Below are 26578 nucleotides of genomic sequence, written 5' to 3' on the forward strand. Positions count from 1 at the left end.
AGTTCTAGGTCAATCATCTTGCCCAAGGTTTTCAGATTTAAATGCTATATCAAGTTGTAGTCAATGTTAGCAAAAACAGTATTCATAACTTCCAGTTTTTAAAGTGGTCTCTTCTATGGCACAGTCACTGCACTGTGATACAGGAAAGCTACAATATCTATTTACAAAGATTTAAAATACACTATACAAATCAAGTTTCATTATTCATGAATTTCTTAATTACCTTAGATGGAAACTGATGCCTTGTAACTATTTTTTCTTACTTATATTATGTTTATAGCTTGAGATTCAAGCTAGAACACCTCTGCTAAGTGCTGTGTGGGATACAATGATGAAAACTCCTTAGTCTACATGTTTTTTTGCAGCTTTCTTGTGCAAACCTGTATCTAACAAACTATCTATCAAAGAACAATAAGTTTTTAAACAAAACAGATTATTCAAGACACATTTATGGTCACACTGGAGATGTTTTTTGCTTTGAATTCCACTTGGATAAGGGCTGTAGAATGGACCTCATTCTCCAAATCTAGGCAATATCTGACTGACAAGTGGGGACAACCGAAGCTGGGCTATCTGGCTGGATTGCCTCATCCATTTCTCCAGCCTGCTTTTCTTGCACAGCTGTGTGATGCTCGGCTTATGCATCTTGTCAGTAGGATATATCGTGAGCGATTTCATCCATTGCATTTCAACCCAAACTACGTCACTCCTGCTCATCAGTAAGAACTGCAAGGCTGCTGGAATTTACACTCCAGTCTGTAAGGGCTGCATGTCAACCTCTGCAGGGCCCTCCTGAGTGCCTTTCCAACCTGAAGTATCCTGGGGTCCATTGCCAGATCCTTGCTTTGTCTTACTCTACAATTCTTTTCCTCTTTTGTTATACCTCTGCATATTGACATCTGGTCAAACTCTGAGCAAATATGAGTCAGAAGACTGTGCTAATACACTAATAGCAGCTTCTGGTTCTCAGGCTTGCTCTGGATGATCTGTTAGGCCAGAGTTACGTGGCTCAGCCACAGTAAGCACAGTCTCTGTGAGACACTGATAGCACAACTGTGGCACTCAAGGTCACTTGTTCGTTCCTCTCTCCCCTTTGGTGGCATACATCACATTTGCCATCCATCAGGTTTGATCACTGCCACTTTTTCAAGTGACTCTTCAAAGACAGCTACAGCAACAAGATGGGACTTAATGAAAGCACCACAGTTATTTATGTTGGATCACAATTACTTTCCAATTATTAGTTGCTTTGTGACAAGTTGTGCACAGAATTCTCTAGAATTCTCATTTTAGTCTTTAGGATCAAAACTAAGAATGTACCAAAACTAAGTTAGTTGTATTAATTCACTATGTGCAAAATATGCAATAGTGGCCTGCAGGCCTGATTTTAGTATCTTTCCTGACCAGGTACTCCTATTTGACACAGATAGTATAAGATCGCAGGCAGGAGCTCCATGTCCAACAGTGGAGCAATCAATATTATTGATTGCACTTCCTTTTATTTTACAGAATTGGTATAAAAATAAGAATGCCGCTGTCTGTCATACTTCTGCTCTTACCTGCATTCTGAGGTGGTTCCCATTGCATGAGACATTTTGATTTTAACTGTTGGACTCACCTAAAGACTTATTCTGCTCCTACACCTCATGAGATCAGTATCTCTTTTATGATGTCTGAGGACTAACTGTCAATGAAAATTTCTCCTAGCAAATTATTAAAAGCAAATTATGCCATGTCATTGCTTTATTCACTTGTTGCTATGAATCTATATACAAACCAGCTCTGCAGAACTCTCCTTCCCAGCCTTGATTACAGCAGCATTTTCCTGTGGGAGTGCAGTGCCCATTCCGACAGTGCCTTGAGCATTCAGATGTCAGTGTCTGTGCAGACTGAGCTGTTCTTTTGCATTCTTCAGGGACTAAAGGCCTGTATAAAAATATACGAACCAAGCATATAGTTAAAAGTCAGGGTCAAGGAGAAAAACTGCTTTTGCACATGAAATTGAAAGTTGTAATTTTCACTCAGTATTATTATAGTTGTTTTAAGTGGCTTCTATAGGAACATGTACAGCTTTCCACAGAAAGTATATTGATACAAAAGAAAAATCCAAATCTCATTTAATGCTCTTAGTTGGAAGCGTGCATACTTTATCATGAAGGACATTCATTTCCTTGTATTTAGAAAAATACTGGCAATGAACATAGAATACAAACTTTACTTTTTTATTGAAGGCCTGATTCTCATGCTATTATCAGCAGCGTAAATCGGTGTTCTTAGAGGACTTTTTTTTCTTTTTTTTTTTCTTTTCTCCAGGACACCAGTAAAATAAAGATGGTATGTTACATTGCAGAAAAATATGGTGTTACTTGCTATTCTTTCATATAACTGCCTTCAGAGGTCTTTTACAAGATTAAATAATAGTCCTTGAAACTTCCTGAAGCGTGAGCATGGTAAAAAGAGCATCCCGAAGATCTAATCATGGGCAGCATGTATCTCTATACATTCAGTTGGGAACTGAATTGCCTCTCGGCAGATTTCTTACGGTACTCAAGGTGTTGACTTCAGGCAGGCAGGCCCACAGTAAATGTTTGTAATAAACATGAAAAGCTCTCTTGCTTCCAGAGAACACTTTCACTAAGGGTAACAGCACTGGCACAGGTTGCCCAGAGAAGTTGTGGGAACAGCTCCCACCTTGGAGCTGTTCAAAACCCACCTGGACAACCTGCTGTAGGTGTTCCTGATTGGGCAAGGTGTTGGGCCAGATGACCTATAAAATATTTTTTGTCCTATGAGATATTTTGGATGTCCAGTAGCTTTTTTATTTACAAAAGCACAGCATTATATTCCTTAAAAATGAAGTAGCTGTAGCGCTTTAACTTAAGTCTGTCTTAACTGTTGATAGAATTACAAAGCCTTTTTTACATGGTTTTTGAATTGAGCTGCTTGTCATCATGCTGACCACTTATTTTGTTTGTGATTTGAATTCAGCAGCTAGAGACTGATAGGATCACCACAAAGCTACAGGTTCCAGGGACAGGTATCATTATTTGTCTGCGGCGTGGGTTTGATTGCACAGCAATAAATTGAGAAAAGAATGTCAGGATCTCCCAAGAGTTCTAAACAAGTAACTGAATGGAATTGTAATGGCAATTAAGTTAATTACTGACAAATACTAAATGACTCATTGTCAAAGAAATAGTTTGAACTACTGCCATGCATTCCTAAACTTGAAATTTGTAGGAAGAAGATTCTACCAGATTTATGGAGAGCTCAGTGAAACCTTGGCTAAGTGTCCAGCTAGAATTCAAAGAAAACAAAACAAAATTGTACAAGATAGTAAGAACAGAATAGAAGAGTACTAACATAAGTATTAAACCCCCAGCTATATGCAAGTAGCTGGAATAGCAACTTGTGTTCTGGCTACCCTATCAAATATTAAAAGTCTAGACTGAAACCCCTCTGTGAGCAAAGTGAAAGATCTTGATAGTCTTTGGAGTACGAGAAAGAAAGGGTGGAGAACAATGTGGAAATTAGTATGTGGAAAACAATGGTGGAAAAAAAAAAAACAAAACAGGAGGAAAATTGGGGATTCTTGTTTACTTCCCATTTCAATGTCAGAACTATTGAGGAAAAAAATTAAGCTCAAGAAAATAAAATGAACTAGTTGAACCCATGGCTTCTAAGGTATCAACGAAGCCCATGTTCTAGCAGCATTTTAAAAAGATATTTCTAAGCACAATGGGACCATTCAAGTATTATTAGATAGGGTAAAAATTTGTAAGAAAAATAAGCACATATACCTAATGTCACAGAATTCCCTTATTAGCTGACTGGACTTATATTTTTACCCTATTTTGGCATGCGGCTTTTTAATGGTACATTACAGAGTTTCTTGCATTCTTCTTTGAAACAGAATAATAGAGTACAGGATCACTGGTTTGTTTCACCCTAGCACTTTCTCTGCTCAGGCTTAATTGCTAAGATGATTATTTAAACATCCATTCAGAACTGGTTGCCCAATGACATTAAGGACAGAAAGAATGTGTAGCTGCATCTTTCAGTGTAGCACCAAGTTCTGATTTCAAAAGCACTTTTGAGAATCAGATTCAAGCTCCTGTATTATTTAAGGTCTTTGAAGTATGCTTTGACACCTTTCGCGCAGCACATTTGAAACCCTTTTTTGTGTTCATGTATTTCCACAGCTGTCTTTTAAATATAATGCTTTTTTTTTTTTTTGGACCTGTAAGGAATTTCACTTCTATAGTAATGAGTGCATTACATATGATCTGGTTAGGTAAGTTCCTACACTTAAAAATTATATGTGAGTTTCACAGACAGCACTGTTTTGGAAAGAGCTGTACAAAATGACAAGATTTTCAGTTGAGACTTACTGAGGTTTAAAGTAAAAAGAATCTGTCTTCTAATTGCTACGTGTGGAAAAGAAAGGTGTAAATTTGTGTTGATTTCTTTACAACCATCTGCATAGCAGGCAACATTTTTTAATTCATCTGTCTCAAAGCCCATTTCTTTCAGGTTGTTTTAAACGGAGTCTTCTCTTTTTCTTGCTCAAAGACAAGTACAGTACGGTGTTCATCAGGAAGAATAACTTCAGGTTCCTGGAGCATCTCTTAGAAAAGAGCTCCAGTAGTATATCTTCAGCAAAAAACGACCTCACAAGTCACAGAGGTATTTTATTTATGAAGACAATGATTTATTTTCTTAATAGATGCAAACTATTTATCTATGATAGTGCTGGAATATTTGGGTTCTTTCTATTCATATTTCATGAGGGAGGCAGAAATCATACTTTTTTTTTTTTTTTGTATCCAGCACAGCATGGCTGGCCACTTTTATGATTTAAAGCTTTCTAATGCTCGTGGTGCTTGTGAATATAACCTTGCCTTTTATTCTACCATCAATCAATAACTTGCACTCATCAGCCTTGGATAATATTTATTAAAGGTGGGGTGGAGTAGAAACAAAGATGGAAAAAATTCTGGTTGGCAGAGTGCCTTAGGAGAAGAGTAATACAAATGCAGCTGCAGCAGAATCCTTTTTGTGTGTGAGAAGAATTACTGTTTTTCCTTATTTGTACTATGGGAAAAGCCACACTTCTTTCTCAGGATTTGAATGCCATTCTGGTACAAACACATATCATGAGAAAGTCTCTGCCCCACAATACTTACACTTTGCATTCTTAAGGCTTAAAGGGGTGGAAATTTTCAGGCTCAGTGTAAGTGTTTTGAACTGAATCTCACAAAGATAACATAAATCTCGAAACTGACTGCCGGGACTTGATCTTTCCAGCACTTAGACAGCGTATGATTTTGTTTATACAACTAGTGCTTCACTCTGTCTCTTGACGTGGAAAATGGAGGGGAATAGATGTAGCCACACCATGGGCTGGAGAGAATTTTGTTACTTGTCTCCCTCAATCTATAAAACTCTAAAGGGTACAGCTTGATTACTCTTACAGTAAGCAGTATTTGGTCCGCAGAAAGTCAGCCAAAAATGTAGCTGATAATGACTATTTATATGGTCTGTACAATTCTAGTTATCTTAAAGAGCTGTTCATATATACAGTACAGTACAGTATATCTTGCTTGTTAAAACATGCTTTCATGAAACTGTGTAACAACTCTAAATGTATGGAACATGGAGGAGAAGTTGTACTGGGGGCTGGGGCCCTTGCTGGGTCCCTTCACTGCCATGGTTAGTGAACTGAGAATTCCTGACTGTGCAATACATAAAATTATTCTGACTATGTTACTGCAGCTGGTGTAGGAAAGTAGACTCTACTGTTAGTTTCGAGGCATACAAAAGTCTGACATGCTCTATTAGATTAGGGTTCATCATATAATTGCTTAGAATTCCATGCTTTCCTTCCTCCAGCTTTTCCCAGCTCCACTAAGCGTGCAGTGATGTGCTTGTTGTATGCACCAGCCTGTAACTCAGACATATGGAATCAATGCAAATGGAGGGTCAAATTCAGCAGTAATACAATGGTACTGAACACAGCATAATTCCTCCATCAGGCCTTTGACACTATATTGAAAATCTCTACTATCCTGCTAAAGCGAAGAAAAAAAAACACAACAGAAAAAGAGACAAAATTCCTGGATGTTCGAATTCGAACAAGAGACGTGGCCATAGAAATCCTGATTGTGGTACAAAATATGTGGAAGAACCTTATACTTCAATTAGCTGCACACAAGATACTAGGTATCAGAAAGATGCCTAAGTATATCACCAAAGCTTGTGCGCTAGTTTATTTTTTTTCCTTTATAAGGGAAAATGTCAAGAAAAAATAATTTTACTTCCCTGTAATTTACTACTTGTCATAGAATAAATATAGCATCTCTTCAGGTACAGTTTCTAAAATTAAAAAGTATACCTTTAGTCCTGGGAGAGATGCCAAAAGCTCGTTACTTGTCTCCAGATTTACTACATGGGAATAATGTGGAAAAAACTCACAGCTTTTAAGATTTAAACTCAGCAGCATATCAAATTTATTCTTATATGGTATACTTGTTCATGACCTCTAGTCTTAAGAAATTCTGTCATGTTTGAAAACTAGTCCCTAGTGAAGCCTGTATCAATGTTAATAGCTAAGAGGTCAATGCAACTGCTAAACAGTTTGTATTACTGTCAGGGTGGTCATGAAAACAACACCTGCTGCATGAGCACTTGGCAGCTGGGTCAACAGGCACTGTGGGAATTTATCAATTTAGGGGGCCACTTGCATAACACTTTGACTGATGAATTGGGAAAGACTGGCTTACTGGGCTAAAGCTGCTCTATTATGTATGACTTTCTTTAGGATGGCAGAGGCTTCCTGCAGGCTCCAGAAAATAAGCAAAAGATAAACTGAGCTGTTTTTTTTCCTTATAAAGTGATAAAAAGTGAGAACTCCTTAATAGCCAGCGCTAGAAAGACTTAGAAAAATGGAAAAAAATCCCAAACCAAAACAAAAACTTTTACAGTCAGTGAGCTGTGATGTGATTGAAAAAAATCCTTAGGTTTTTCCATCGTGGTTACAAAGGAGTTTTTGTGAAGTACTTCTGTAAAGTGAAACTCTCTAGACTGGTATTCGCAAAAAGCTCTAATTTCTCTTTAGTGTCTCTTATGGGAATAGTAACTGCATGTGGGTAGGTAAATGAGATAAGAATTTTGCATGCTATGGCTAAACTAAACATAATTAGACATTAATTCTGGCTTTCCATTCCCTCAAATGACTTAAGGGATAGTAACTTTCTGAACAGAAAGAAATCACATGGCCCACCTGGGTTGGTGAGAGCATTCAACAACAAAATTGGCTCATTCGACAGTCAGCTTTAAGTAGTAGCTTCACAATATTTCTATAACCCATCAGAACGATGTTGATGCAGATTAGTCTAGTGCTGTATGTTTCTGACTTGCCATTTCTATAGTAATTAAAGTCTTCAAGAAGGCTACACTTTCATAAATGCTGCTCTTACATCTTACCATCTAACGCTCCTGACTCATGCTAAAAAGTAAAATCACAACCATTCTTGTAAAGAGCCTGAACAATGTCAACATGAGATATAGCCTAGATAGAGTCCCTTAATGTTTGAAATCATTCTGTTTGGAAAGACTCTGGTAGTGGATATCCCAACAGTGGTGATGGAAAGGATGATAAATGGAATTACATACTCTGGAGGGGCATGAAAGAGGAGGGAGATGGTTTGAATCAAGTTCAAGTTTCAATCCAGCGGAAAGCAGCTATTCTGGCTGTTGATACAAAACATATTGAAATCCAGATCTATAAGGTGTTAAACATATGGAGAGGAAGAGGAATTCTTACACGTGCAAGGAAACTTACTAAGCTCCGCCTTCTTTTGTAAATATTAGCTGCTAGCTCCAGTGAGCCATGCTGGTCAAAACAATTATTCTTCAGCTTTAGAGTCATGGTATAGGCAGTGGCAAAAACTTGTAACTTCATAGGGATTACAGCGGTGCATGAGTGTCCTTCTAGCTTCTCTGGTTTTAGTCTCATCTTTTAAACAGAAATCTCTTGCATTGTCTGTCACTTTAACTATTCTTCTCTGAATCTTTTTCATTTTATCTAGAATTTGCTTAGAAGTGAACATGATCATAGTGTAAGTATTCTAACAGAAGACTTAAAAAGCCAAACTGTCACTGTTCTGCCAACTTCCCAACTTCCAAAGTTTATTTTCTTTCTATCTTTCCTTTTTTTCCCCCCCTATGGTTTTCATATAACAGCTGGTAATAAGTTTGTATCAGCTATAATTTAAACATTATCAACAGATATTTTTTATTTAAATACGCATTTTTAGTACTGCCTACATTTAATTTTCTACTCTCATGCTACATTTTCTTTCCTAATAGTTTTGTCTCCTATTTTCTCTATTACTGACTAACAAGAATATTTGGGCTTATATACATGTTCTATATCAATGTTTACCCAATAATTTTCTCTTTTTTTAACATAAATATTTTCTCATTCATTCCTAGCCCTTGAAAGTGTTTTACTTCTCACAACGTAGCATTTTTTGATAGTCATCAACTAATAGCTATATTTTTCAGAGGCATAGTTTTAACTTAGGAAATTTTAGTCTGTTGGTTTAACCAATTTACCTAATATTAAATGTTTGTAATCTTTAAGGTTTCCCTCATCTCCTGCAATCTGAGAGCTAAATATGGTATTACCTATGTTCTCCACTGTATTCAGTTGTGGTATTAGGTAATATATTTGTCATACGCCTGGTCTTTAATTTGTTTTTAATTTTTCTTTTTTTGACTTATCACGGCATTGCCTGATAGTTCCCACACACCAATGTGTCATTATAACAACCTTGCTTTGAAGAGAAGGATTATTTAATTCTGGGCTTTTCATGGGAGGATATTTAGTTATTGATGTAAAGTATTTGGAGACCTGTTGGAGGGGTGAGGAACTAAAAAGAGGTTTCCCGTGGTACCTTGTATTCTATGTTTCAAACCGCCTTGATGGAGGGATTCAGAACCTCTGCGTTGATCCTATTTATAATCAATTTTCATATACCACCTCAGTTTAACACCTAATGTTTATCACATCTGAAGGATTGTTTTAGGAAAGGACCTTCCTATTGCTAATTATTGAAGCTTCATGCAAAAGGTTCTCTGGATTACTCTCATTCTCTGATCTTCTAATGTTTTAAACATGCTATCTCTTTTGAAAATTTTCTACTGCTAGCAATATCAAAATAATAGGTTTCTTAAGCTCTGTTTGAGATGAAGAAATCAGGCTCAGTTATGTTTGAGAACAAGTTTGTTTACGCAGTGGTTTCCTACAAAGATCAAAAGAAACAAAATCCTGCACCTCTATATAACATTTATTATTTAGAATAAAAGAGTAATTACGTACTCTTATAGCAGCTTATAAGCACTAGCAGAAGATTGTTTTTTGCATGAAGTTTTAAATTTCCAGCAAGGGGTCACCACAAGGAATGATAATTGTATTCTGCACTGTCCCATGCATGGAAGGCTCACTCTGCAAATAGATTAGTCTGCCAGGGCCACCCCTCACTGGACTTTGTTATGTTAGTAATGAATTTCTACGATGTGACAAATCAATACCTTGATGATTGTATACCTGATGCGCATAGCCAACTTGTAGCATCTTCACTTTATGTTTTAGAAAGTTCACTGTGCTAGGGTTTGCACTTTTTTTTTGATGTAGTTGTATGGTATGTAACATGAGGAAGGCATTAAACAGCAAAGCAAAATAACAGTATGCAAAAAGTATTAGCATGTGATTAACAATTACTATTTTGCTAATAAAGCGTTACATGAACATTTGTCAAAGCCATGGAATTTTTAAATTGTTTATAAGTGTAACGTGAAATCAGCGTGAAATGGTAAGTAGAGCTGCTATGCTCTTTTGTGGAAGTAATTAGTCATCTTGCACTTAAAAATCATCAATAGTATGAGATTAAAAAACAGCGAAACTCAAAACTTTGGCTGAATGAAAATTGTCCCATGTTTCTAGAAAGTGTTACCAAAAACTATATCCCTTTGCCACAGTCTGTTTAATTTCAAAGGTATGCCAATTTACAAAAGTATTTTATAGTTTTCTGGTTACTTTCACCAGTAACCAAACACAGTCTTGACCCTTTTCCATACATGAAAACAGCCAACCGTGAGTGCAGCAATGGGAGGTCTGGCCTTTCAGGTATGTCAGCTGAAGACCACCCTACTGGAAGAGGTAACAAGAACAAAAAGCCGAGGTCAAACAAGGCAGCCCCATGTAATTAGATACTAATAGTGGATTTAGGGTGTAAAATTCACTTAAAACCATATACCAACAGACTAAACAATCCCAATAAGAATGGCAAGTTTTGTTCTAAAACAATGTTTTTAATACCAGAAAGCATAAATAAAACATACATAATAACCTTGACTGACAGACTGCACTAACCTGCAGTAACATCTGCTTCCAAACTAGTTGCCATAGGTTTGGGTAGCAGAATCAAAAAACTCTGAAACTCTACTGTAATTTACAGAACAGTGTGCACCCAGTTTCATGGGTTTATTATTGATTTCACATGTTGTTCCATAACAATTTTTAGAATTTAAATTCTGACAAGAAAACAAATTCCTCTCTTAAACAGTCAACAGCAAAATCAATAATGATGTCTGTATGTGATGTTAAAGGATAAACATGCTGAAGTAGGTACTGAACTAATAGACATACTAATCTAGGTTGTTCTCATGGGAATGATGAGGTCAAATTAATTATTTTAACAGAATTTATTTCTGTTGGCCCTTTAATTTTGTGTTAATTTTTGATGCTTTTGCAGGATGCATGTGGTAGCTTTATACGCCGTGAACTTGGTCTGATGGAGCAGAATGATCCATCATGAAGAAAGTGGTATTTCACCAGCCAAAGTAAGTGTCTGCTAGTCACTTTCTCTTATTACTGCTGGGCACACTGGACTGCGTATGGGACTGGCTTTGTGCAGTCTTTCCATGTCCCCTGGTATTTCCATGGCTGTAGCTGCTCTGCAAAGATCTTGAAGGTGATCAGACCTCAAGAAATTCTGGTTTGGTAATTTTCATTTATTCTCATTTTACAGCTGGTAAATTAGTTTAAATAACTGTACTGATCATATTAATTCAGCATCTTATAAATCATTTGGGTGTGATTCATAAGCTGTGGTTTAAGAAAAGTTAATGAAGAACATGAGAACATTAAGAAATAAGTAGATTTAAGAAATGTTAATGACTTGAGTGTATTTTTGGCACACAGTCCAAGGACAGAAGTTTTCCTTCCTTAGATTCTCTCTTTGTGCTCCAAACCTCCCTAAGGAGAGACAGGTGAGTGCTGGAATGTGGAAGGATCTTGAAACCTAGTAAGCAATAACAATGCACACCTGCTGACGATTCAGTCCTCTGTGTACTTCTCAGTTGGTGGTGTCTCCTATACAACACCAGAGATGTTTGGGAAAGAATGAATTTGTCCCTCAGATAAGTTTACTTATGGCAAAACTGAAATTGTGAGGAAGTGAGACTGGAACTGACCAGGTAGTAGCCAAAGAAATTACTGACCTAAAGCTAGTACCGTCAAATTATTTCTGTAGTAGCTTTTCAGTATGCAGAGTAGATATTGTCAGCCAGCACTAACCTTTTTAGCCAGCTCCCTTTGTGAACTGTCACACTGCAGTGGCAGCTAAGGCAGCAGCAGCACTAGGGGGAATTCCAGCATTCTGCCTTCCATAGACCCTGTATAACCTCTGTGGTACCTACAAGGCATTCGGTTTCAGAACTACCAGAAGCATCTTTTACCCTTACTGGTCCATATAGTTGCACTTTAAATGTGTCTAAACTTCTAAGAAAATATACAAAGAATGTGAATCTAAGAGGGAAAGTGGGCAGCATTTATCATAACGTTGAAGAGTAAAAATTAGTGGTGGCTACACTTCTACTGTTCAGAAAGTCACTTTCTATGAGACAGTGACTACTTTTAGTGAATCTATTTAGTTTGCTGCTGATGGTACATTGGCTTTTAGGAAACCCTTGCACTAAGAATTTTCCTTCTTATTTAATGTAAGTATTGCACAATACAGCTACATGAAAGAACTACACTTACCTTTTGGATTTTAACCTGTTGAAAGGAAGATTGATCTTAGGGAGTAGTGCAATGCTCACCTTTTCGGGTCAATGATCTTGTAGAGCTTTCCATTGTGAGACTGCGTCATACTTTTACTGCTTGATAATATGTAAATCTCACCTGTTAAAGAAAACAACACAATGAAATTGTTCCTCTTTCCTAAGATGTCAAACGTTTTTGTGATCTAGATGTGTTTGCAAGATGAGGTTAAAAAACACTTGGGAGACAACTCACCTTACTGAAATATACAACAGAATCATTGCTACCTGAAAATTTAAATAAGCACTTTTCCCAAATTGATGCTAAAATGTGAAATATACTTTATCATTAATGTTTTCTATTTCATATTGTTCATACATATTCATAAAATATATAATTGGGGAATTATAAAGAGGGATCCATCTGTTCATGCAATACCTTTACCCATCTGTAACATGGGGAATTAAAACAGGCATATGAGTTGTGTCATAGTGAGTGACATGGTTCAAAGAATGTGAGAGAAAATAAGGACCTTTGACCCTTCCAACAACCCTTTCTCTTCTCAATTCTTCTTACACAGCTGGTAAGGTGTAGCTGAAACAGCAGCGAAGAAAGCTTTGGCAAAGGAGAGCTAGCCTTCAGATTTCTTCTTTTGAAACGTTTACTATGATTTTTAATAGCTTAGCAGGCAATACTGATAAGACTTATAATTTAATAACATAGTTTTTTCTATTTACCTAATTCGTCTTCACCAAATCCCAAGACAGGGCCTGAAAAGAAACCTCTACATGAACCGCTGTTGCCAAGACAGAGGGGTTTCTCTTGCCACTGTTTAGTTGCAGGATTCTGTTGCAGTGTTAAAAAATTTCTATAATCAAAAATACATAAAAGAAATTGTTATATTACATTTTAAATATAGATTTTTCACTGTCCATATAAATAAGTACACATTTACGGGAAAAAGCTCCATAGATGCATATATGCAGTTCATCACATCTTATTTCCTGCCTGTTATTTTTCAGATGTTTAAAAAGCATAGCATTTCCCTTCCTTTCATTTAAACATTGCAAAATTGGGTTCAAGCCATACTATAGATAATCATTTGTGAATACTGAGCTATTTGGCATGGGAAAACTATACCCATTTATTTAAAAATACTTCTTTTGCTCCATCAATGATGTTTCCATAAAACCCCAGAAGTTCTCCTTATCTCATCATTTAGACCTGTTTGGCAAACAATTCCATGATTAACATTTATTCCCATTATAATGTAAATGATATATGTAAGTGTTTGTAGAACTAAAATCTTTAGAAAGCTGTGATGTTAGTGTCTTTGTCTGTACTTTATTCCAAGGATTAGACATGTTATGTATGCTGCCGTTCATTAGAATGTCATGCTGTTTGATTTCCAAATCTTGAATTTAATCTGTATCGTCACATTGCTACATGGGCAAAGTGACACAATTTAAAATGATTGTTGCTGTTCTTTTATACAAGAAGCTCATAACTAAATACACCTTATGTTCACTTTTGTTTAAGGCTGAGATTATAAGAAACCTACCCATTGCGGTCTCCAAATACATAACTTCCGTAGAGTCTTTCAGACTGGCAACCTCGATAGACAAATCCACCAACCAAGGCTCCACTGCTGAATGGTTTGAATTCTAAAAGTGAAGGCTCACTTTCTAAAAAGGAACTACCATAGCATTAGATCATATGCAGTTTCATATTTTGATTCATATTTATGAAAAGTATTATTACTTCAAGAAATAGGTTAATTCTCTTTAAATGTACTTTAAAATTCAAGATGTGTAGCTGGAAAGAAAGCATTAGGAAAATCAGAACATTGCAACAAAAGCTGTGTGTGAAACAATGAGTTAGGGATTTAGATAGGAGACACTATAATTACCTTCTTCCATGCACAAGCCAAGAGAATAAAACTGTATCAGGATTAGGTCAGACTTCCATTGAAGTTAATGTGATTACAGCTATTAACTTTTTTGTGTCAATACAGTCTACAGAATAGATCTCTTGAATGTCAGGAATATAATTAAACCCCCTTCACTGAAAAGGGTGCTCAGATTTTTTACCAGTACCTAAGAGCATGAATTCCTGTGATTTTCAGCAGAACTTATTTTCAAAGCTATTCAATGGTTTGAGAAAGTCTTTCAAAATCACAGTTTTAAATACAGTTTGTCTCTTACTTCCCATAAAACATTAGTATTGCTGGATGTAGCTACTTATGGTAATTTTTCCTGCTGCTATTATAATTTCAGTTCCTACACTTTTTTTTTTTTTTTTTTTTTTTTTTCAGAACTGCAGAGTTTAGTCACATCAAATCATGTCTTTGAGGAAGTTTCAATGCAAATGTTCCTATGCATGCAATCAAATATTGCTTAGGGTAAAAGCAGGCTCAGATTGAAATCCTAACTTCATAACTTTAAATTAAAGCCACAGCCAACAGACTTTTTTGTTTCATAGGAACTTTATTTTTAGTTGCAGTACTGTCTGCAGGTCTTTGATAAATGAATTTCCTAGATTATTCTACATGAGAAAGAGCTGAAATTTTAAATGTGGGAGAAAAGGATGATGAGCTCTTTTTATTTAAGCAGTCAACCCACAGCCTAGTATTAATATTGGCAAGCTGTTCTGGATAGACACAATATTGCTTAGTTTACTCTACAATAAAGATGCAGTCAAAATTCCATTGGAGCAGTGGTTTACCAAATATTATTCTTTGGTTTGGCTTTTATAAAATGCACACAGAAAATACATGCAATAACTAAAGTAGAACAATTGCATTACACGTTGAGACTGTGCTACTAGCCAGTGCAGCTGCTTTGCTTTTAAGTACAGTACAGGTGGAAGAACTGGAGATGTGAATAAAACCTGAAAACATTATGTTCCAGGAAATATGTCAGTCCTTGATCCCTTTAAACACCTTTGAAACTTACCACCTTTTACCACCATGTATTTAGAAGCTGGGAAATGGTCAACCAAGGCAGGGGATAGCTCAGAGTAACTACCACCTGGCTTCCCTGAACAAGCAAGTGATTTTAGTAGGTATCAGAGTTAAACATTAAATTAAAATTGTGAGTGGCAATCATACTGATTCAGAGAGCACATAAAACATTCTAAAATTTTAAGTTCCTAATTGAGTATGTTTATTCTATTGCAATCTAAACTAGTCTTTTATTATGAAGTAGTAGCATAGTGCATTTCTCTAAGTTGTTCATTTTTAGTAACATTTAAACAGAGCTCAGTCATTTCCCTGTTTGGTTTTGTTCTGTTGTTGTCTATCTCATTTTTTCCATTATAGAAGGCACATTACATGAGATTTCCATTCTGTACCTTAAAAGGTTATTTGTGAATGACTAAGAATACATTTTCATCACTTCCTGATATTCCAAAATCTTTTCTTTATGAGCCATCATTTGCAATTACAGTAAGATCTTAGAGAGACTAGCAACTAGCATATTTCTTGAATCTTATTTACATGATATTCTGCAAAAACAAGAACAAAGTTCAGTCATTTAAATTTTGTTTCATCTTTCATCTTTTATCTGCTTGTACTGTACTTTCTATTCCCAGTAGCTTTACCCTGGATGGAACTTACCATAGTCTTTACCCTTTATTATCTGTAAGATTCTTGCTGAAGATCTGTTCTTTCCATTTGAATCTGAGCAAAGTATTGTTAAATTGATGTTTACATCTGTTGGATGGCGATCCACAGCACAGCTGTAAGACAAGACAATAGAAGAAAATTCATGAGATACATGGATTCAGTAGAATGGCTTCAATAGTGTGAAGTGTCACATTTTGAGGGATTACTGTTTCATTGTGGCTTATATGCATTTGAGGGACCTGCTTCATAATGAGCCAAAATATCTGAGAGATGCATCAGATTTGAATATAAGAGAGAATATCTTTCCCATCCCTGCACAATTTTTATATAACATGGACTAAAACTATACTTTTACGTAGTGCTGGAATCTGCTCTGCTCAACAATGCTGGAAATAAGCAATACTTTAACCAAACTAAATGAGTTGACTTACATGGTGTAGAAATTTTTGATTTTTAAGAAGTCTGATGGTCAACTCTTGTCTGAACAGCTTCTGAATTTCTGATTTTTTTAAACCATGACTTTAAATGTCACTTCAGTACTACCACCCACCTAATTTGCTGAATTATGTGTTGTTTAGTTAAAGTGTTGCTCTCCTCCTTGTTATTGTTTAGATTTCACCAGATGTTCTCATTTGTTTTCTATGTGCCTTTTTTTCTCAATCAAGATTCTACTGTTCTAATTTCTCAGATTCCCATCGCAGCTGTGTTTTACCAGCTCCCTGCTTTAAGTTCTCGTGCTTCATAAAGAAAAAAATATAGAGGGAAAAAAAAAAAGCCAGTACGTTGTTTCTTCCATTTCAGTCTTGACTTGCAATAGCTGTGCATTCTCTTCTCCTTCCTTCCCCTTTTCCAATACACATTTGTTTCTAACTGTGACATATATGTGAAGATGGAGGAGTGGCTGTTAAAAAGGTTCATGAGTGCCTTTATCATGAAAATTTTGTTACCAGACTAGGTAAACTATTTCTGGCTGAAAACGGTACCTGCTCCAGAGTAATTCAATTTAACTGTAATTTACTTACCGGCCTGGATTGTGGAGTCCATGTGCAAAGATTTCTGGAGGTTGGTTTGTGCTATTAAAATGTGGGTTGCTCCGTGGTATGGAATAAGGGACACTGCACAGGTCAGTATTTACGTCAAGGCGTAATACAGAACCTGTAAAATCACTGAGAAAGTTGGAGGATAAAATAATTGTCTTTTGAAAGTATTTTCCTAGTATATTTAACCCATATAATACTACAGTGAACCAGCAAAAGAAACCATGTACTTTACTTAATATTCATGTCCAGACTGGTCTTTTATGGTATGTGATAGTCCTAAGAATTGTAGCAGAACCCATCAAAGATTAATTTTGGCCAACATGTTGCCTCGTTATATCTATACTAGAACTCCTCTGACCATTCTGCTGGGGTGCAACGTGATAACAAGAATAACTTTCTGTATCACAGCATCTGTTTCAGTCACCCCCCTTATTCTATATTAATTTAAAATAATTACTCTCTGGTCTTGGTGTTAAGGATATCCTCATTGTAAGGTTCAGGAGCATCTGCTATTCTGCTGAACCAAAGAAGCCTTTGAGCATAGCAACTACTTTTAGGTCTGTAAAGGCTCAGTTATCACGCTTTCTCTAAACTAAAGCAATATTGGGCCAACTCTTTGCAACTCTAACATAGGATAGGGCTTTGGGCAACCTGATCTAGTGAAAGGTATCCCTGCCCCTGGCATAGGAGTTGGAACTGAATCATCTTTAAGGTCCCTTCAAATCCAAATCATTCTATGATTCTATAATGTAATAAAACAGGGTCAAAGCTGGTTGAGAAAACTGTATAGGTAGAACCAAAGCAGGATTGCTTCATAAATTCTCTAGACATTTTCTTAAGGGATACAGTGTTGTTATTGACTCTGGTATGTGTCTGTTAGAACATTTGCTCAATAAAGTTGTCCTGTTCATAGAATAATAGTTTGTAAAAAAAAAAAGTCTAACTGCTGTTTAAATAGAATTACATGTACTGGTGATGATGAAACCCAGTATTTATGGGGTCTGATAGCACACAACTACAAGATGTTTCTAAGTAGTAAGACTGTTCTGAAAATTAACTGCTAAATTCAGGAGTTGAAAATACTGAGGTAATGCAGTAAAGAAAGTGTAAGATTTGTGCTGACAACTGTTGATCATTTTTGTTTCTGACCGAAATATTGTGCAAAAAGAGAAGACCACATAAATCTATACATTGGTGGTTTTTGTACCTTAATCCATCCATCTCTTCCATATCATCTAGAGTAATCATGCCATCTCCAAGAAAGATGTATAGGAAGCCATCTGGGCCAAACAGAAGCTGTCCTCCTAGGTGTTTTCGATGTAGTTCTGCTACTTCTAAAAATACTCTTGCTGTTCTCATATCAACTTGGTGTGGGTTTTTCCTGCAATACAAAGATATGAAAACAGTTTTCACAGCTCACTATCATAAGTTTTCTTTCTAAAAATAAACTGGAGTCATTCAAATTATACTTTAAGAGGCGGATGTTTTAACTTGGTAAAAAAAATGCCCAACAATAATTTCTGAGAAATTTAATTTTTCAGCATTCACAAAAATTATTTTGCTGTCCATACACAAGTAGGAAATAAATATAATTTTATAATGACAGAATAATTAAAAAGAAGTCTTAAAAAGCATAAATCATTATACTTACTGGTATTCCAAAAATACTGTTTGAAATAAATATCAGCAATAATTTTTCTGCAAGTGCCCAAGTATGTGCTTTGTACATGTAAATGAGTTCATTTTAGAAATAGGATACACAAAATTGAAGAAGATTGCTGATAAATACAAAATTTGTGAATTTTAGACTTCTAATGATACCTGGATACTGTGTATTCTACGACCCTAAGGATGTGATCATGAGGTCCAATAGCCCACCGTTCTTGGTTGGTGGTATAAGACACATACAGCTTTCCATTTTTCTTGTAATTGGGATGGAATGCAAGGCTTAACAGTCCTCTTTCATCTCCTCCCTGCAGTCAAATGAAAAACACAAAGAATTGTGAAGTTAATTATGTTCCTTATTGTGTTGCAGCTGGAACCCAAAAAAAAGTTTCTTTCTTGTGGATAATCTCTGCCCAAACTCTTTTATTTCTTTCCTGACTACTGCACAAAAAGGATTATAAAACATTTCACTTTGGAGAACTCTTTAAGAGTTAGAACAAGACAATTGTCTTATGTAGTTATCTATGCACAAGTCTCTTGCACCACTTTTGTGGAGTGATTTGTGTATGTAATCTTTGGGAAGCCATGAAGACAAGTTTAAGTGCTGCAAAGGATTCTTTGCTGGGTTACTAGGTTGCTTGTAATTCGTAGAGGACAAATAAAAAGGTCTATAATCAGCAGTCAGTTCTAATCCAAGTATCCAAAACCTAAAACACAGTGCTGGCTGCCAACTCCCACTGTCTTGGCAATATGTTTAGAAAACAGTTAAATTGCTTGTGTAATATGTAAACCTTTGTTTTACCCTGGAGGCAGCAACATCAGTTGTCACAACTATGGTGGTCTGTTCATCATAGCTAGTATACTGTAGGTAATAAGCAGCCTTGGTCTCTGTGCAGAGAAACCATAGTTTTTACATGTGGTCCTTCAATAGAAACGTTTTTGTTATTTTTTTTTTAAATAAAAATAGAAAAATCTCCAAACAACTTTCTTTTGTTATTACATTTGCCACAAAGATTAGTACAGTTATATGTTAAACATCAGATCTATGTAATGTACTGTGACAATGCAAAAACCCTGTGTACTTAAATAGAAGGCAATTTTCTCCTTTGGCTTCTAAAAAAGTATCAAATATTACTATGACTAAAATTTTAGTTGTATAAACTAAGAACAAAATTTAACTTCATTTGTTTCTCCAGAGGTAATATAGGGGAGGGAAGCTGAGGCATAGAAATAAAACAGAATATTTAATTAACAATTCAAATTCAGTTTGTATATGTGATTATTCACAAGCCGACAGTTGTTCTAGAGTTTAACTCAGGGTTTGCCAACCTCTTAAAACCAGTGACTCTGTTATAGATTTGAGCACTCCGACTGTACACATAAGCACACAACATTTTGCAACTCTACCACACCCATGATAACTAATTATGAAATTTTAAATTATAAGAGAGAATGAAGCTTTTAAAATGTATTTGCAATTCAGACTGATGGATGGGCCTGTCTTCCTGATGAAAGATGTCCCACAAAAGGCCTAATTGGGAAAGTGCACAGCTTTAATTTATTTTAATTCAACATGATAGCCATGCTTCCTATTTAATCACAACAACCAACAAGAAACATGATTCTGAAACGGAGATGTAAATAGGTCAAGAGATTTCCATACAAAGAGATTTGTGCAATGAAATCTGAATCCTCCTAATTTAGAGGCAGACAAAATTTGCTAATTTGTTTGCTTAAAAAGTTTAGTTTCAGGGGGTTATCAGAAAGGTTAGTTTTGAAAGTCTAGTTAGAGCTGCCAAATCAGTTGCAGTCATTGTGGATGAAGAGACTGGTAATCTAGCTCTTTCTCCTTTACAAGCCAAAAACAATCCTGCAGCTGAGTCTGAACTGATTGTAGATATTATTACATAAGTTTCTAAGAGTTTTGACCAAGTTACTCAGATAAAGTCTGAAGCAAACAGAGGCAAATCTGTTGCTTTGGGAACAGTAAGGCGTATTGCAAAGTTTCCTGATGAATGTTTCTATCTGTTGTGCCCAGACAAAGACAGTCCTATTTCTTCTCCTGAGAGTTGAGTTTGAGTCATTTAAGGGCCCAGGAATGTCAATGAGTCACACTAGGCCTGCCATTCAAGGTGAGTTATTGCAAGTATTAGTAAGAGAAGATCATTCCGTTATTAAGCTGAGGATTTTATTTAGCACTTGATGTCATGGAAGCAGTCTCACTGTGAAAGTGAAGTTGTTGATAGAGCAAACAGGTGAAAATTGAATTAAGAGCTTTTAATGAAGTACACATGAAGCAAGAACTTGACAAATGAATGAACCACAAGACCTGTGAGGTAGTTAGTATGGCCAGTTGCATTCATAGGATCAGGACAGTATTTCTACTAATTTCTGTTTTGCATTATTCCAGCAGACTGCAATATATTACTTTCTTTGTATCTAGAATGCATTTATACTTCCTGAAAAGTCATGTTGCTTTCTGTTTTTCAAAGTCAGCCAATTCCACTGTACTCTAAAAAGTCAATTTACTATTGCATTTAATAAAAACTTTTGAAACATTCCTCTAAGACATGGAAATCTGTGCAGCATCAAGCCATTAGGTGACTTACAATCAATTAGAAATCTAGCTTTTTCCATACTAATTTTTTTCTGGGTTTGGAAAACAATTGTTCATGTGGATTTTCCACATTATTACTAATTGACAAACCTGTTATTTCCAATTTCATCACTGCCACAATTTCCATAGCTTTTGAAATTATCCCTATTGTGTGAGAAAGTGTATAGCTTTCCATAGTGTTGTATCTCTTAAGTTGTGATAATTGACAGATAGCTTGTAAAATCCATTAGGAGCGTTCATTTCAGTACTGTCAAACTGAGTAATTGTATACCAAATTTCAGATTTTCCCTTGCAGAATTATTCTCGTTATTATTTTTAGTTATTTAATTTATTTAATTATGAAATTAAATGATAGATTTCTGATGTTGTGAAACCAGCAACCCAGCCTTTATATTTCATTTGTGGCTTTTTAGAATTGGATACCACATGTCCAACTTCTGTATCTTTCTCTTGACATCTTAACAACCTCCTGGCATCCTTCACTTTTTAAGTTTCCCCTTGGGTGAAACCAGCACCAAAAATCTGTACATGACATGTTAACTTGTAGGACATTCCGCACTACACTGTTTGAAGGAATAACCTTTAACAGTTATATAAGGAAGGGAGAGAAGAATGAGACATATCTTTTTATTCCATTGGGGTGTCTGCTGAAAACAAAGAATGATGGTTGGCTGAAATGAAGATTTATTATTCAGACTGTGACTTAGATCCCTGTGCAATCTCTTATCATAACTAAACCTGGAAGCTCACACTTCCAATGTCTGCCTATGAAGTTCTTTACCTTGAACTCTTTTCTACTCATGGTAATTGCAGATTTTGCATCGATCCTATATTTGTTTCAGAACTGATTTTCCTTAGGCCAGATTATAAACTTCAGCTAAGGAAAACACATTTTTAAAAAAACTAGTTTGATCTAATTTAGGATGACAAATATTTTAATCAGAATTACATTATTGTAAGTCAGTATGAAGCTGGGTAAAAGATTAATTGTAAGCATTGAACTTAAAATGTTTATTTATTTTTTATTTTCCAATGGTTGGTTACCTACATTATGTTAGCCCTATATTTCACCCATAAGTAGTGATATTATGTACTGGTGTTATATACTGAAGTGTTATTAAGGTATTATACTTTAATACAGAAACACATGCTGCAGTTATTCTTAAGAGATGCTGGCATTTCATTGTACCAATAAATGTATTATTTCCTATAGTATATATAATAATACATGGGAGTATTTTAACTGGTATTGCTAACTAGCTCATTTAAAGTAGATCGTATTTTAAGCATGACCCTTAATCAAGTAACCTTAATAATACTTCATTTTAGTATGCAAACCAGACATATCAATTTATTTTCATTATTCTGTATGGCTTCATAGTAAACAATATGGGTAGCAGATTCAGAGTATTCCTTTAAAATAGATTTCACAATTCATTCATTCATATAAAATTGTGATATTTATACATAATATCTTTTTCATTTACACAATCCCACATTCATGTTGTAAATGAGTAGCAGCTCTTTAAAAAGGCTTAAAGTGCCTTTTAAAACATGTTTCAAATATATATATTACGGATCATTATCATTGGTGGTGTAAAATATTAACTCTAATGTCTTTATATCATTTGTTTTCATCTACTGTTATAAAATAAATGCTGGGTAACTTGTTCAGGCAGTTTGATCACCCTTCATTTACTTTATTTCCTATGTAATAAATACCATAACATGCATTACCACGTGTTTGATCTTAAGGAGTTTTATTTGTTAAGGACATGGGGAAGAGGTCATGGAACATCTAAATCAGACTGTACCATATGAACTCTTCAAACAGATTTCTAATTAGGAGATCCCAAAAGGATCTCAGCTTATTTGAACCTTCCTTTACTGGACCTTACTATAGAGCTGAAGATCAATGTCAAGTATTTTTCTCAGAGGCAATTATTTGCTTAATTGACATGTTTTGGAAATTTGGCTCCAACACAGGATGGAAATTTGACTACAGCAAAAGTAGAAACTAGAAAACAGGTTTGCTGCAAGGGCACACCTTGCCTTTCAAAGCTTTATCAACTATTTTGAGAAAGACAAGGAGGAGTTCTCTCTGACAGGTGAAAGAGGACAAGAAATATAGAATGAGAAAAGCAGAAACTGGTTGGGCTGTAGCTATGGTACAGCAGTGGAGCTCCCATAGACCTCTTGGGTGTTGAAAACTCAAGTGCTTTGCTATCTGAACATCTGTGGGGCCTGAGGCCTCTGGCAAGGGAAGAATTTGTAACATAAGACATTTACCTTAGGGAAAAATAATTACACTGATGTCATGGCTGAGTATAGTGTATATACACTAGACCCTATCTCCAAAGCATTTCCTTTTTCCTGTTGTGCTGCAGGTTTGTTTTTTTTTTTTTAATGGGCTTTGCCGTTATCTAAGGATTTTTTGTAAAAAAATATTAGCAATATTTTTAACTGATTTAACCAATGCACTGTTTTAATACTTCAATTTAAAACAGTTTTAGATACAGAAACGCTTTACATTTATATTTAAACAGGAAAAAGAGGGCCATATTTGAGTTTAAGCACAAGTTCTACTGAAGCAAAAGCTGGTTTTTTTCCAGTTATGTGCAGGGCAGGATTTGGCTGAAAAATGATGATGGCCAAAGTGTACCCTCCACAAAAAGGAGGTTTTCTGCTCTGATGTCTTCAGTGTCATTAAAAAGCTCATTTTTTACAGGAAAATTGAAATCTCCAATAAAATAATGAAATTCCACTCCTCTAGTGCCTATCAAAAGGTAGTAAGATGACGATACATAAACATAATTCTGCATGGATTTTGAGTGGGGCTTTTCTGGAACTGGGGAAAAGTCAGAGCACCCATTTACAGGAATTATGCATGTGTATTTATTATGCAGGATAATTTTTCAGCAAAGGAAAACACTGGAGTGACGAGAACAGAAGTGACTTGAACAGAAATAAGTAAAAATAGTTAAAGATCTAAAGGTAGCACTGAAACTTAGAACTGAATTCTTACTTTCTTCTTACTTTTGTTGCAGCAAATACAAAATTTCGACATGGCCTTGATCATTTTTTCCTTTTCCTTACCTCCATAGTCCTTTCAAGAAGCCAGCCACTAAATGCAGGACCTTTCACAGTCCCTTTTTTTTTTTTTTTTTTTTTTTTTTTTTTTTTTTTAATTCCTCAACTCCAGAGTTTGCTGTACTGCTGGGCAAGTCTTTAGTTTAATCCAAATGAAAATCCTTGTCCCGTGATAACACAATTCTTTCTTCCCGTCCTCCTAAAGAAAGTATATGAAACTTATAAATGCAGATACCACCCCAGCACAAACCCACAGCTTGCCTCCTTCACACTCTTCTAGTAAGACATGAATCCTGCTTTGACAACTCTCCCAATTATTGGTTAGAAGCAGCTAAAAGCTTTGAGACTGCCAAAAGCCAGCCAATAATTGAGAGGTTTTGGGCAGAGTGACATACGACTGTGAGTGTGCTTGCAAGGAGGTGGCCATGAGCCCATGTGAGGTCTGCATCTGGACTGGGAAACTTTATGTACTGTACTACTTTAGGAGAATTGGAATAACAGAAGACAGTGGAAATCAGTCCCGGAAGAGGGAGATTCAAATAAAGACCAGATGATTATTGCATTCAGTAAAGCTGGCTCAAGAAGGTGTGAATTACACACTTTCCTGCACCACAGAGGCCTCTTGAGCTGTAAGCAGCATTCATCCTCTGGGAACACAGGTGGTGATTCCACCTCTGTCCCCAGCTGGATTTATTTTCAAGGAAGCTTTACATTCCACCAGCAATTCAGTGAGTGGTTCACCAGTGGAGGCCACTAAGGGAAGGTAAAAAATAAGCATACTCCTTCTTATTTCCCTGGCACTCCTCCATTTTCTGGTCATTATTTATTTATTTAGTTAGTCAGTTGGCCTGTCTCCTCTCCTGTACTTTTCATGTTCGGTATTCTTCCACTGTAGACTGTCTTCTCCTAACAGCTTTTTAGCTGCATTGGTTTGGTCTTTGTGCTGTAGAACCAGCCTTCTAGGAAAGTGATAAAGCTTCGTTCAAGTGAACAAGGGTGCAGTAAGTATTAAGAAATTTATTGACTAGAAAAATCCTTTATTAGTTGGGAGAAAAGACTTGATGACCTTTCCATTTTTTCTTGTTCTTTCTGTTACTTCTAGACTTTACACACGTTCTGTGATAAAGGCAAATTTTGCCACTATTTTTCAGTGGATAGTTCAATAAAATGGGTTCAGATGATACCCCAAAGAAAACAGACTACATTACATTAGCTTTCACAAATACATCACATGATGACAAAATGCTAATAATTTTTTTTTTTTGTTCACCAGTACTGTGACCTCTTTCAATCAAGAAAGTTTTTTTTCTTTCTTTTCTAACTTGGAGTTTTAATGTTTTAAAACCGTTTTAATGCCACCAAACATTATTTCTGTAGACACATAAACAATACCAATTAATCCTATTGGTGATTTACTGTTCTACCAATTCTTTTATTTGACCATGGTCCTCTCAGCCATCTCCTTGGGTAGTCTCATGTTCTCATTCCTTGACTATGTATCTAAAACATATCTTCATTTTTCAATAGCACATTTCATAAAATCTCCTTTTTGCTTAAAACACAGAATCTAATGACAGAGAGCTGTCAAAAAAAACTTTGTTAAGAATTATAATTCAATAGATAAGATGCTTTTAAATGGCATGACATTTCAGAAGATCAGTGCTGCTTTCGTCATTGCTGGAGATAAAAATATGACATGAAAAGAAATCTTACAATGCTGCAAAGATCTCCCTAGGCTGCTAAAGTAAGACTTTTCGTAAGTGTCCACAAAAAAGTCTACAGCACTTCAAACTGAGTTGTAAGACTTTTTGTGCTGAGAGAGGGAAAAAAAAGAGGATGTATGGTGACACATAGCAAATTTGACAGTGCTTATGTAAAATGAACCAACCTACAACAAATTCTATACTCCGATAATTGAAAACAAATTCATGCTGTTTTACCGTGACCACTTTATATGGAAATTTAGGGATATAATTCAGAACAGAATAACAGTAATTATCATACTCTCTGCATTAAATTAAAACCAGAAATGTTGATCTGTCTAATTGTAGACATTAAAAAATAACTAGTTTCAAAAAAAGAGAGATGCAAATGGAAAGATGCCCTGATGACATTATTCTGTCTTGCAAACAATTCGGCCTTTCTCCTGTGGCTCTTGGTAGTGAACTGTTGTCTGTTAAAGCAGGTACTTGCCTTTTCTCATAGCAAGGGGAATGCTGCACTCGTATGAGGTATATATTTAAATACTGTGAGGCAGGGGTAGAAAGCAGCAAACCACACCCAACTAGAAGGGAAAAGCTACAGATTTACATTTAGATGGGTTCCCATATCTTTGCTGTTGTATGTATGCTAATGTGTATTAAAACTTGCTCAGTGAGTTGTAAAAGTAAGTTGCTAGCAGTCTGCATCTTGCCAAAGAAAAAAAGAAAAAA

At 35.7% G+C, this 26578-nt stretch overlaps 1 protein-coding gene across 1 annotated transcript in view; it reads right to left on the reverse strand.

Moving 5' to 3' along the window:
- HHIP (hedgehog interacting protein) overlaps positions 1 to 26578 on the reverse strand; it is a 79029-nt gene that overhangs the window by 8922 nt on the left and 43529 nt on the right. The window contains exons 5-12 of the mRNA XM_027455772.3: positions 18596 to 18747; positions 17982 to 18155; positions 16757 to 16900; positions 15726 to 15847; positions 13671 to 13794; positions 12847 to 12977; positions 12169 to 12250; positions 1778 to 1926 (exon numbers count right to left, since the gene is read on the reverse strand). Coding sequence (XP_027311573.2) covers positions 1778 to 1926; positions 12169 to 12250; positions 12847 to 12977; positions 13671 to 13794; positions 15726 to 15847; positions 16757 to 16900; positions 17982 to 18155; positions 18596 to 18747 — 1078 coding nt within the window. The remainder of the gene's footprint in view (positions 1 to 1777; positions 1927 to 12168; positions 12251 to 12846; positions 12978 to 13670; positions 13795 to 15725; positions 15848 to 16756; positions 16901 to 17981; positions 18156 to 18595; positions 18748 to 26578) is intronic.

Source organism: Anas platyrhynchos, chromosome 4, assembly GCF_047663525.1.
Source record: "Anas platyrhynchos isolate ZD024472 breed Pekin duck chromosome 4, IASCAAS_PekinDuck_T2T, whole genome shotgun sequence".
NCBI lineage: Eukaryota > Metazoa > Chordata > Aves > Anseriformes > Anatidae > Anas > Anas platyrhynchos.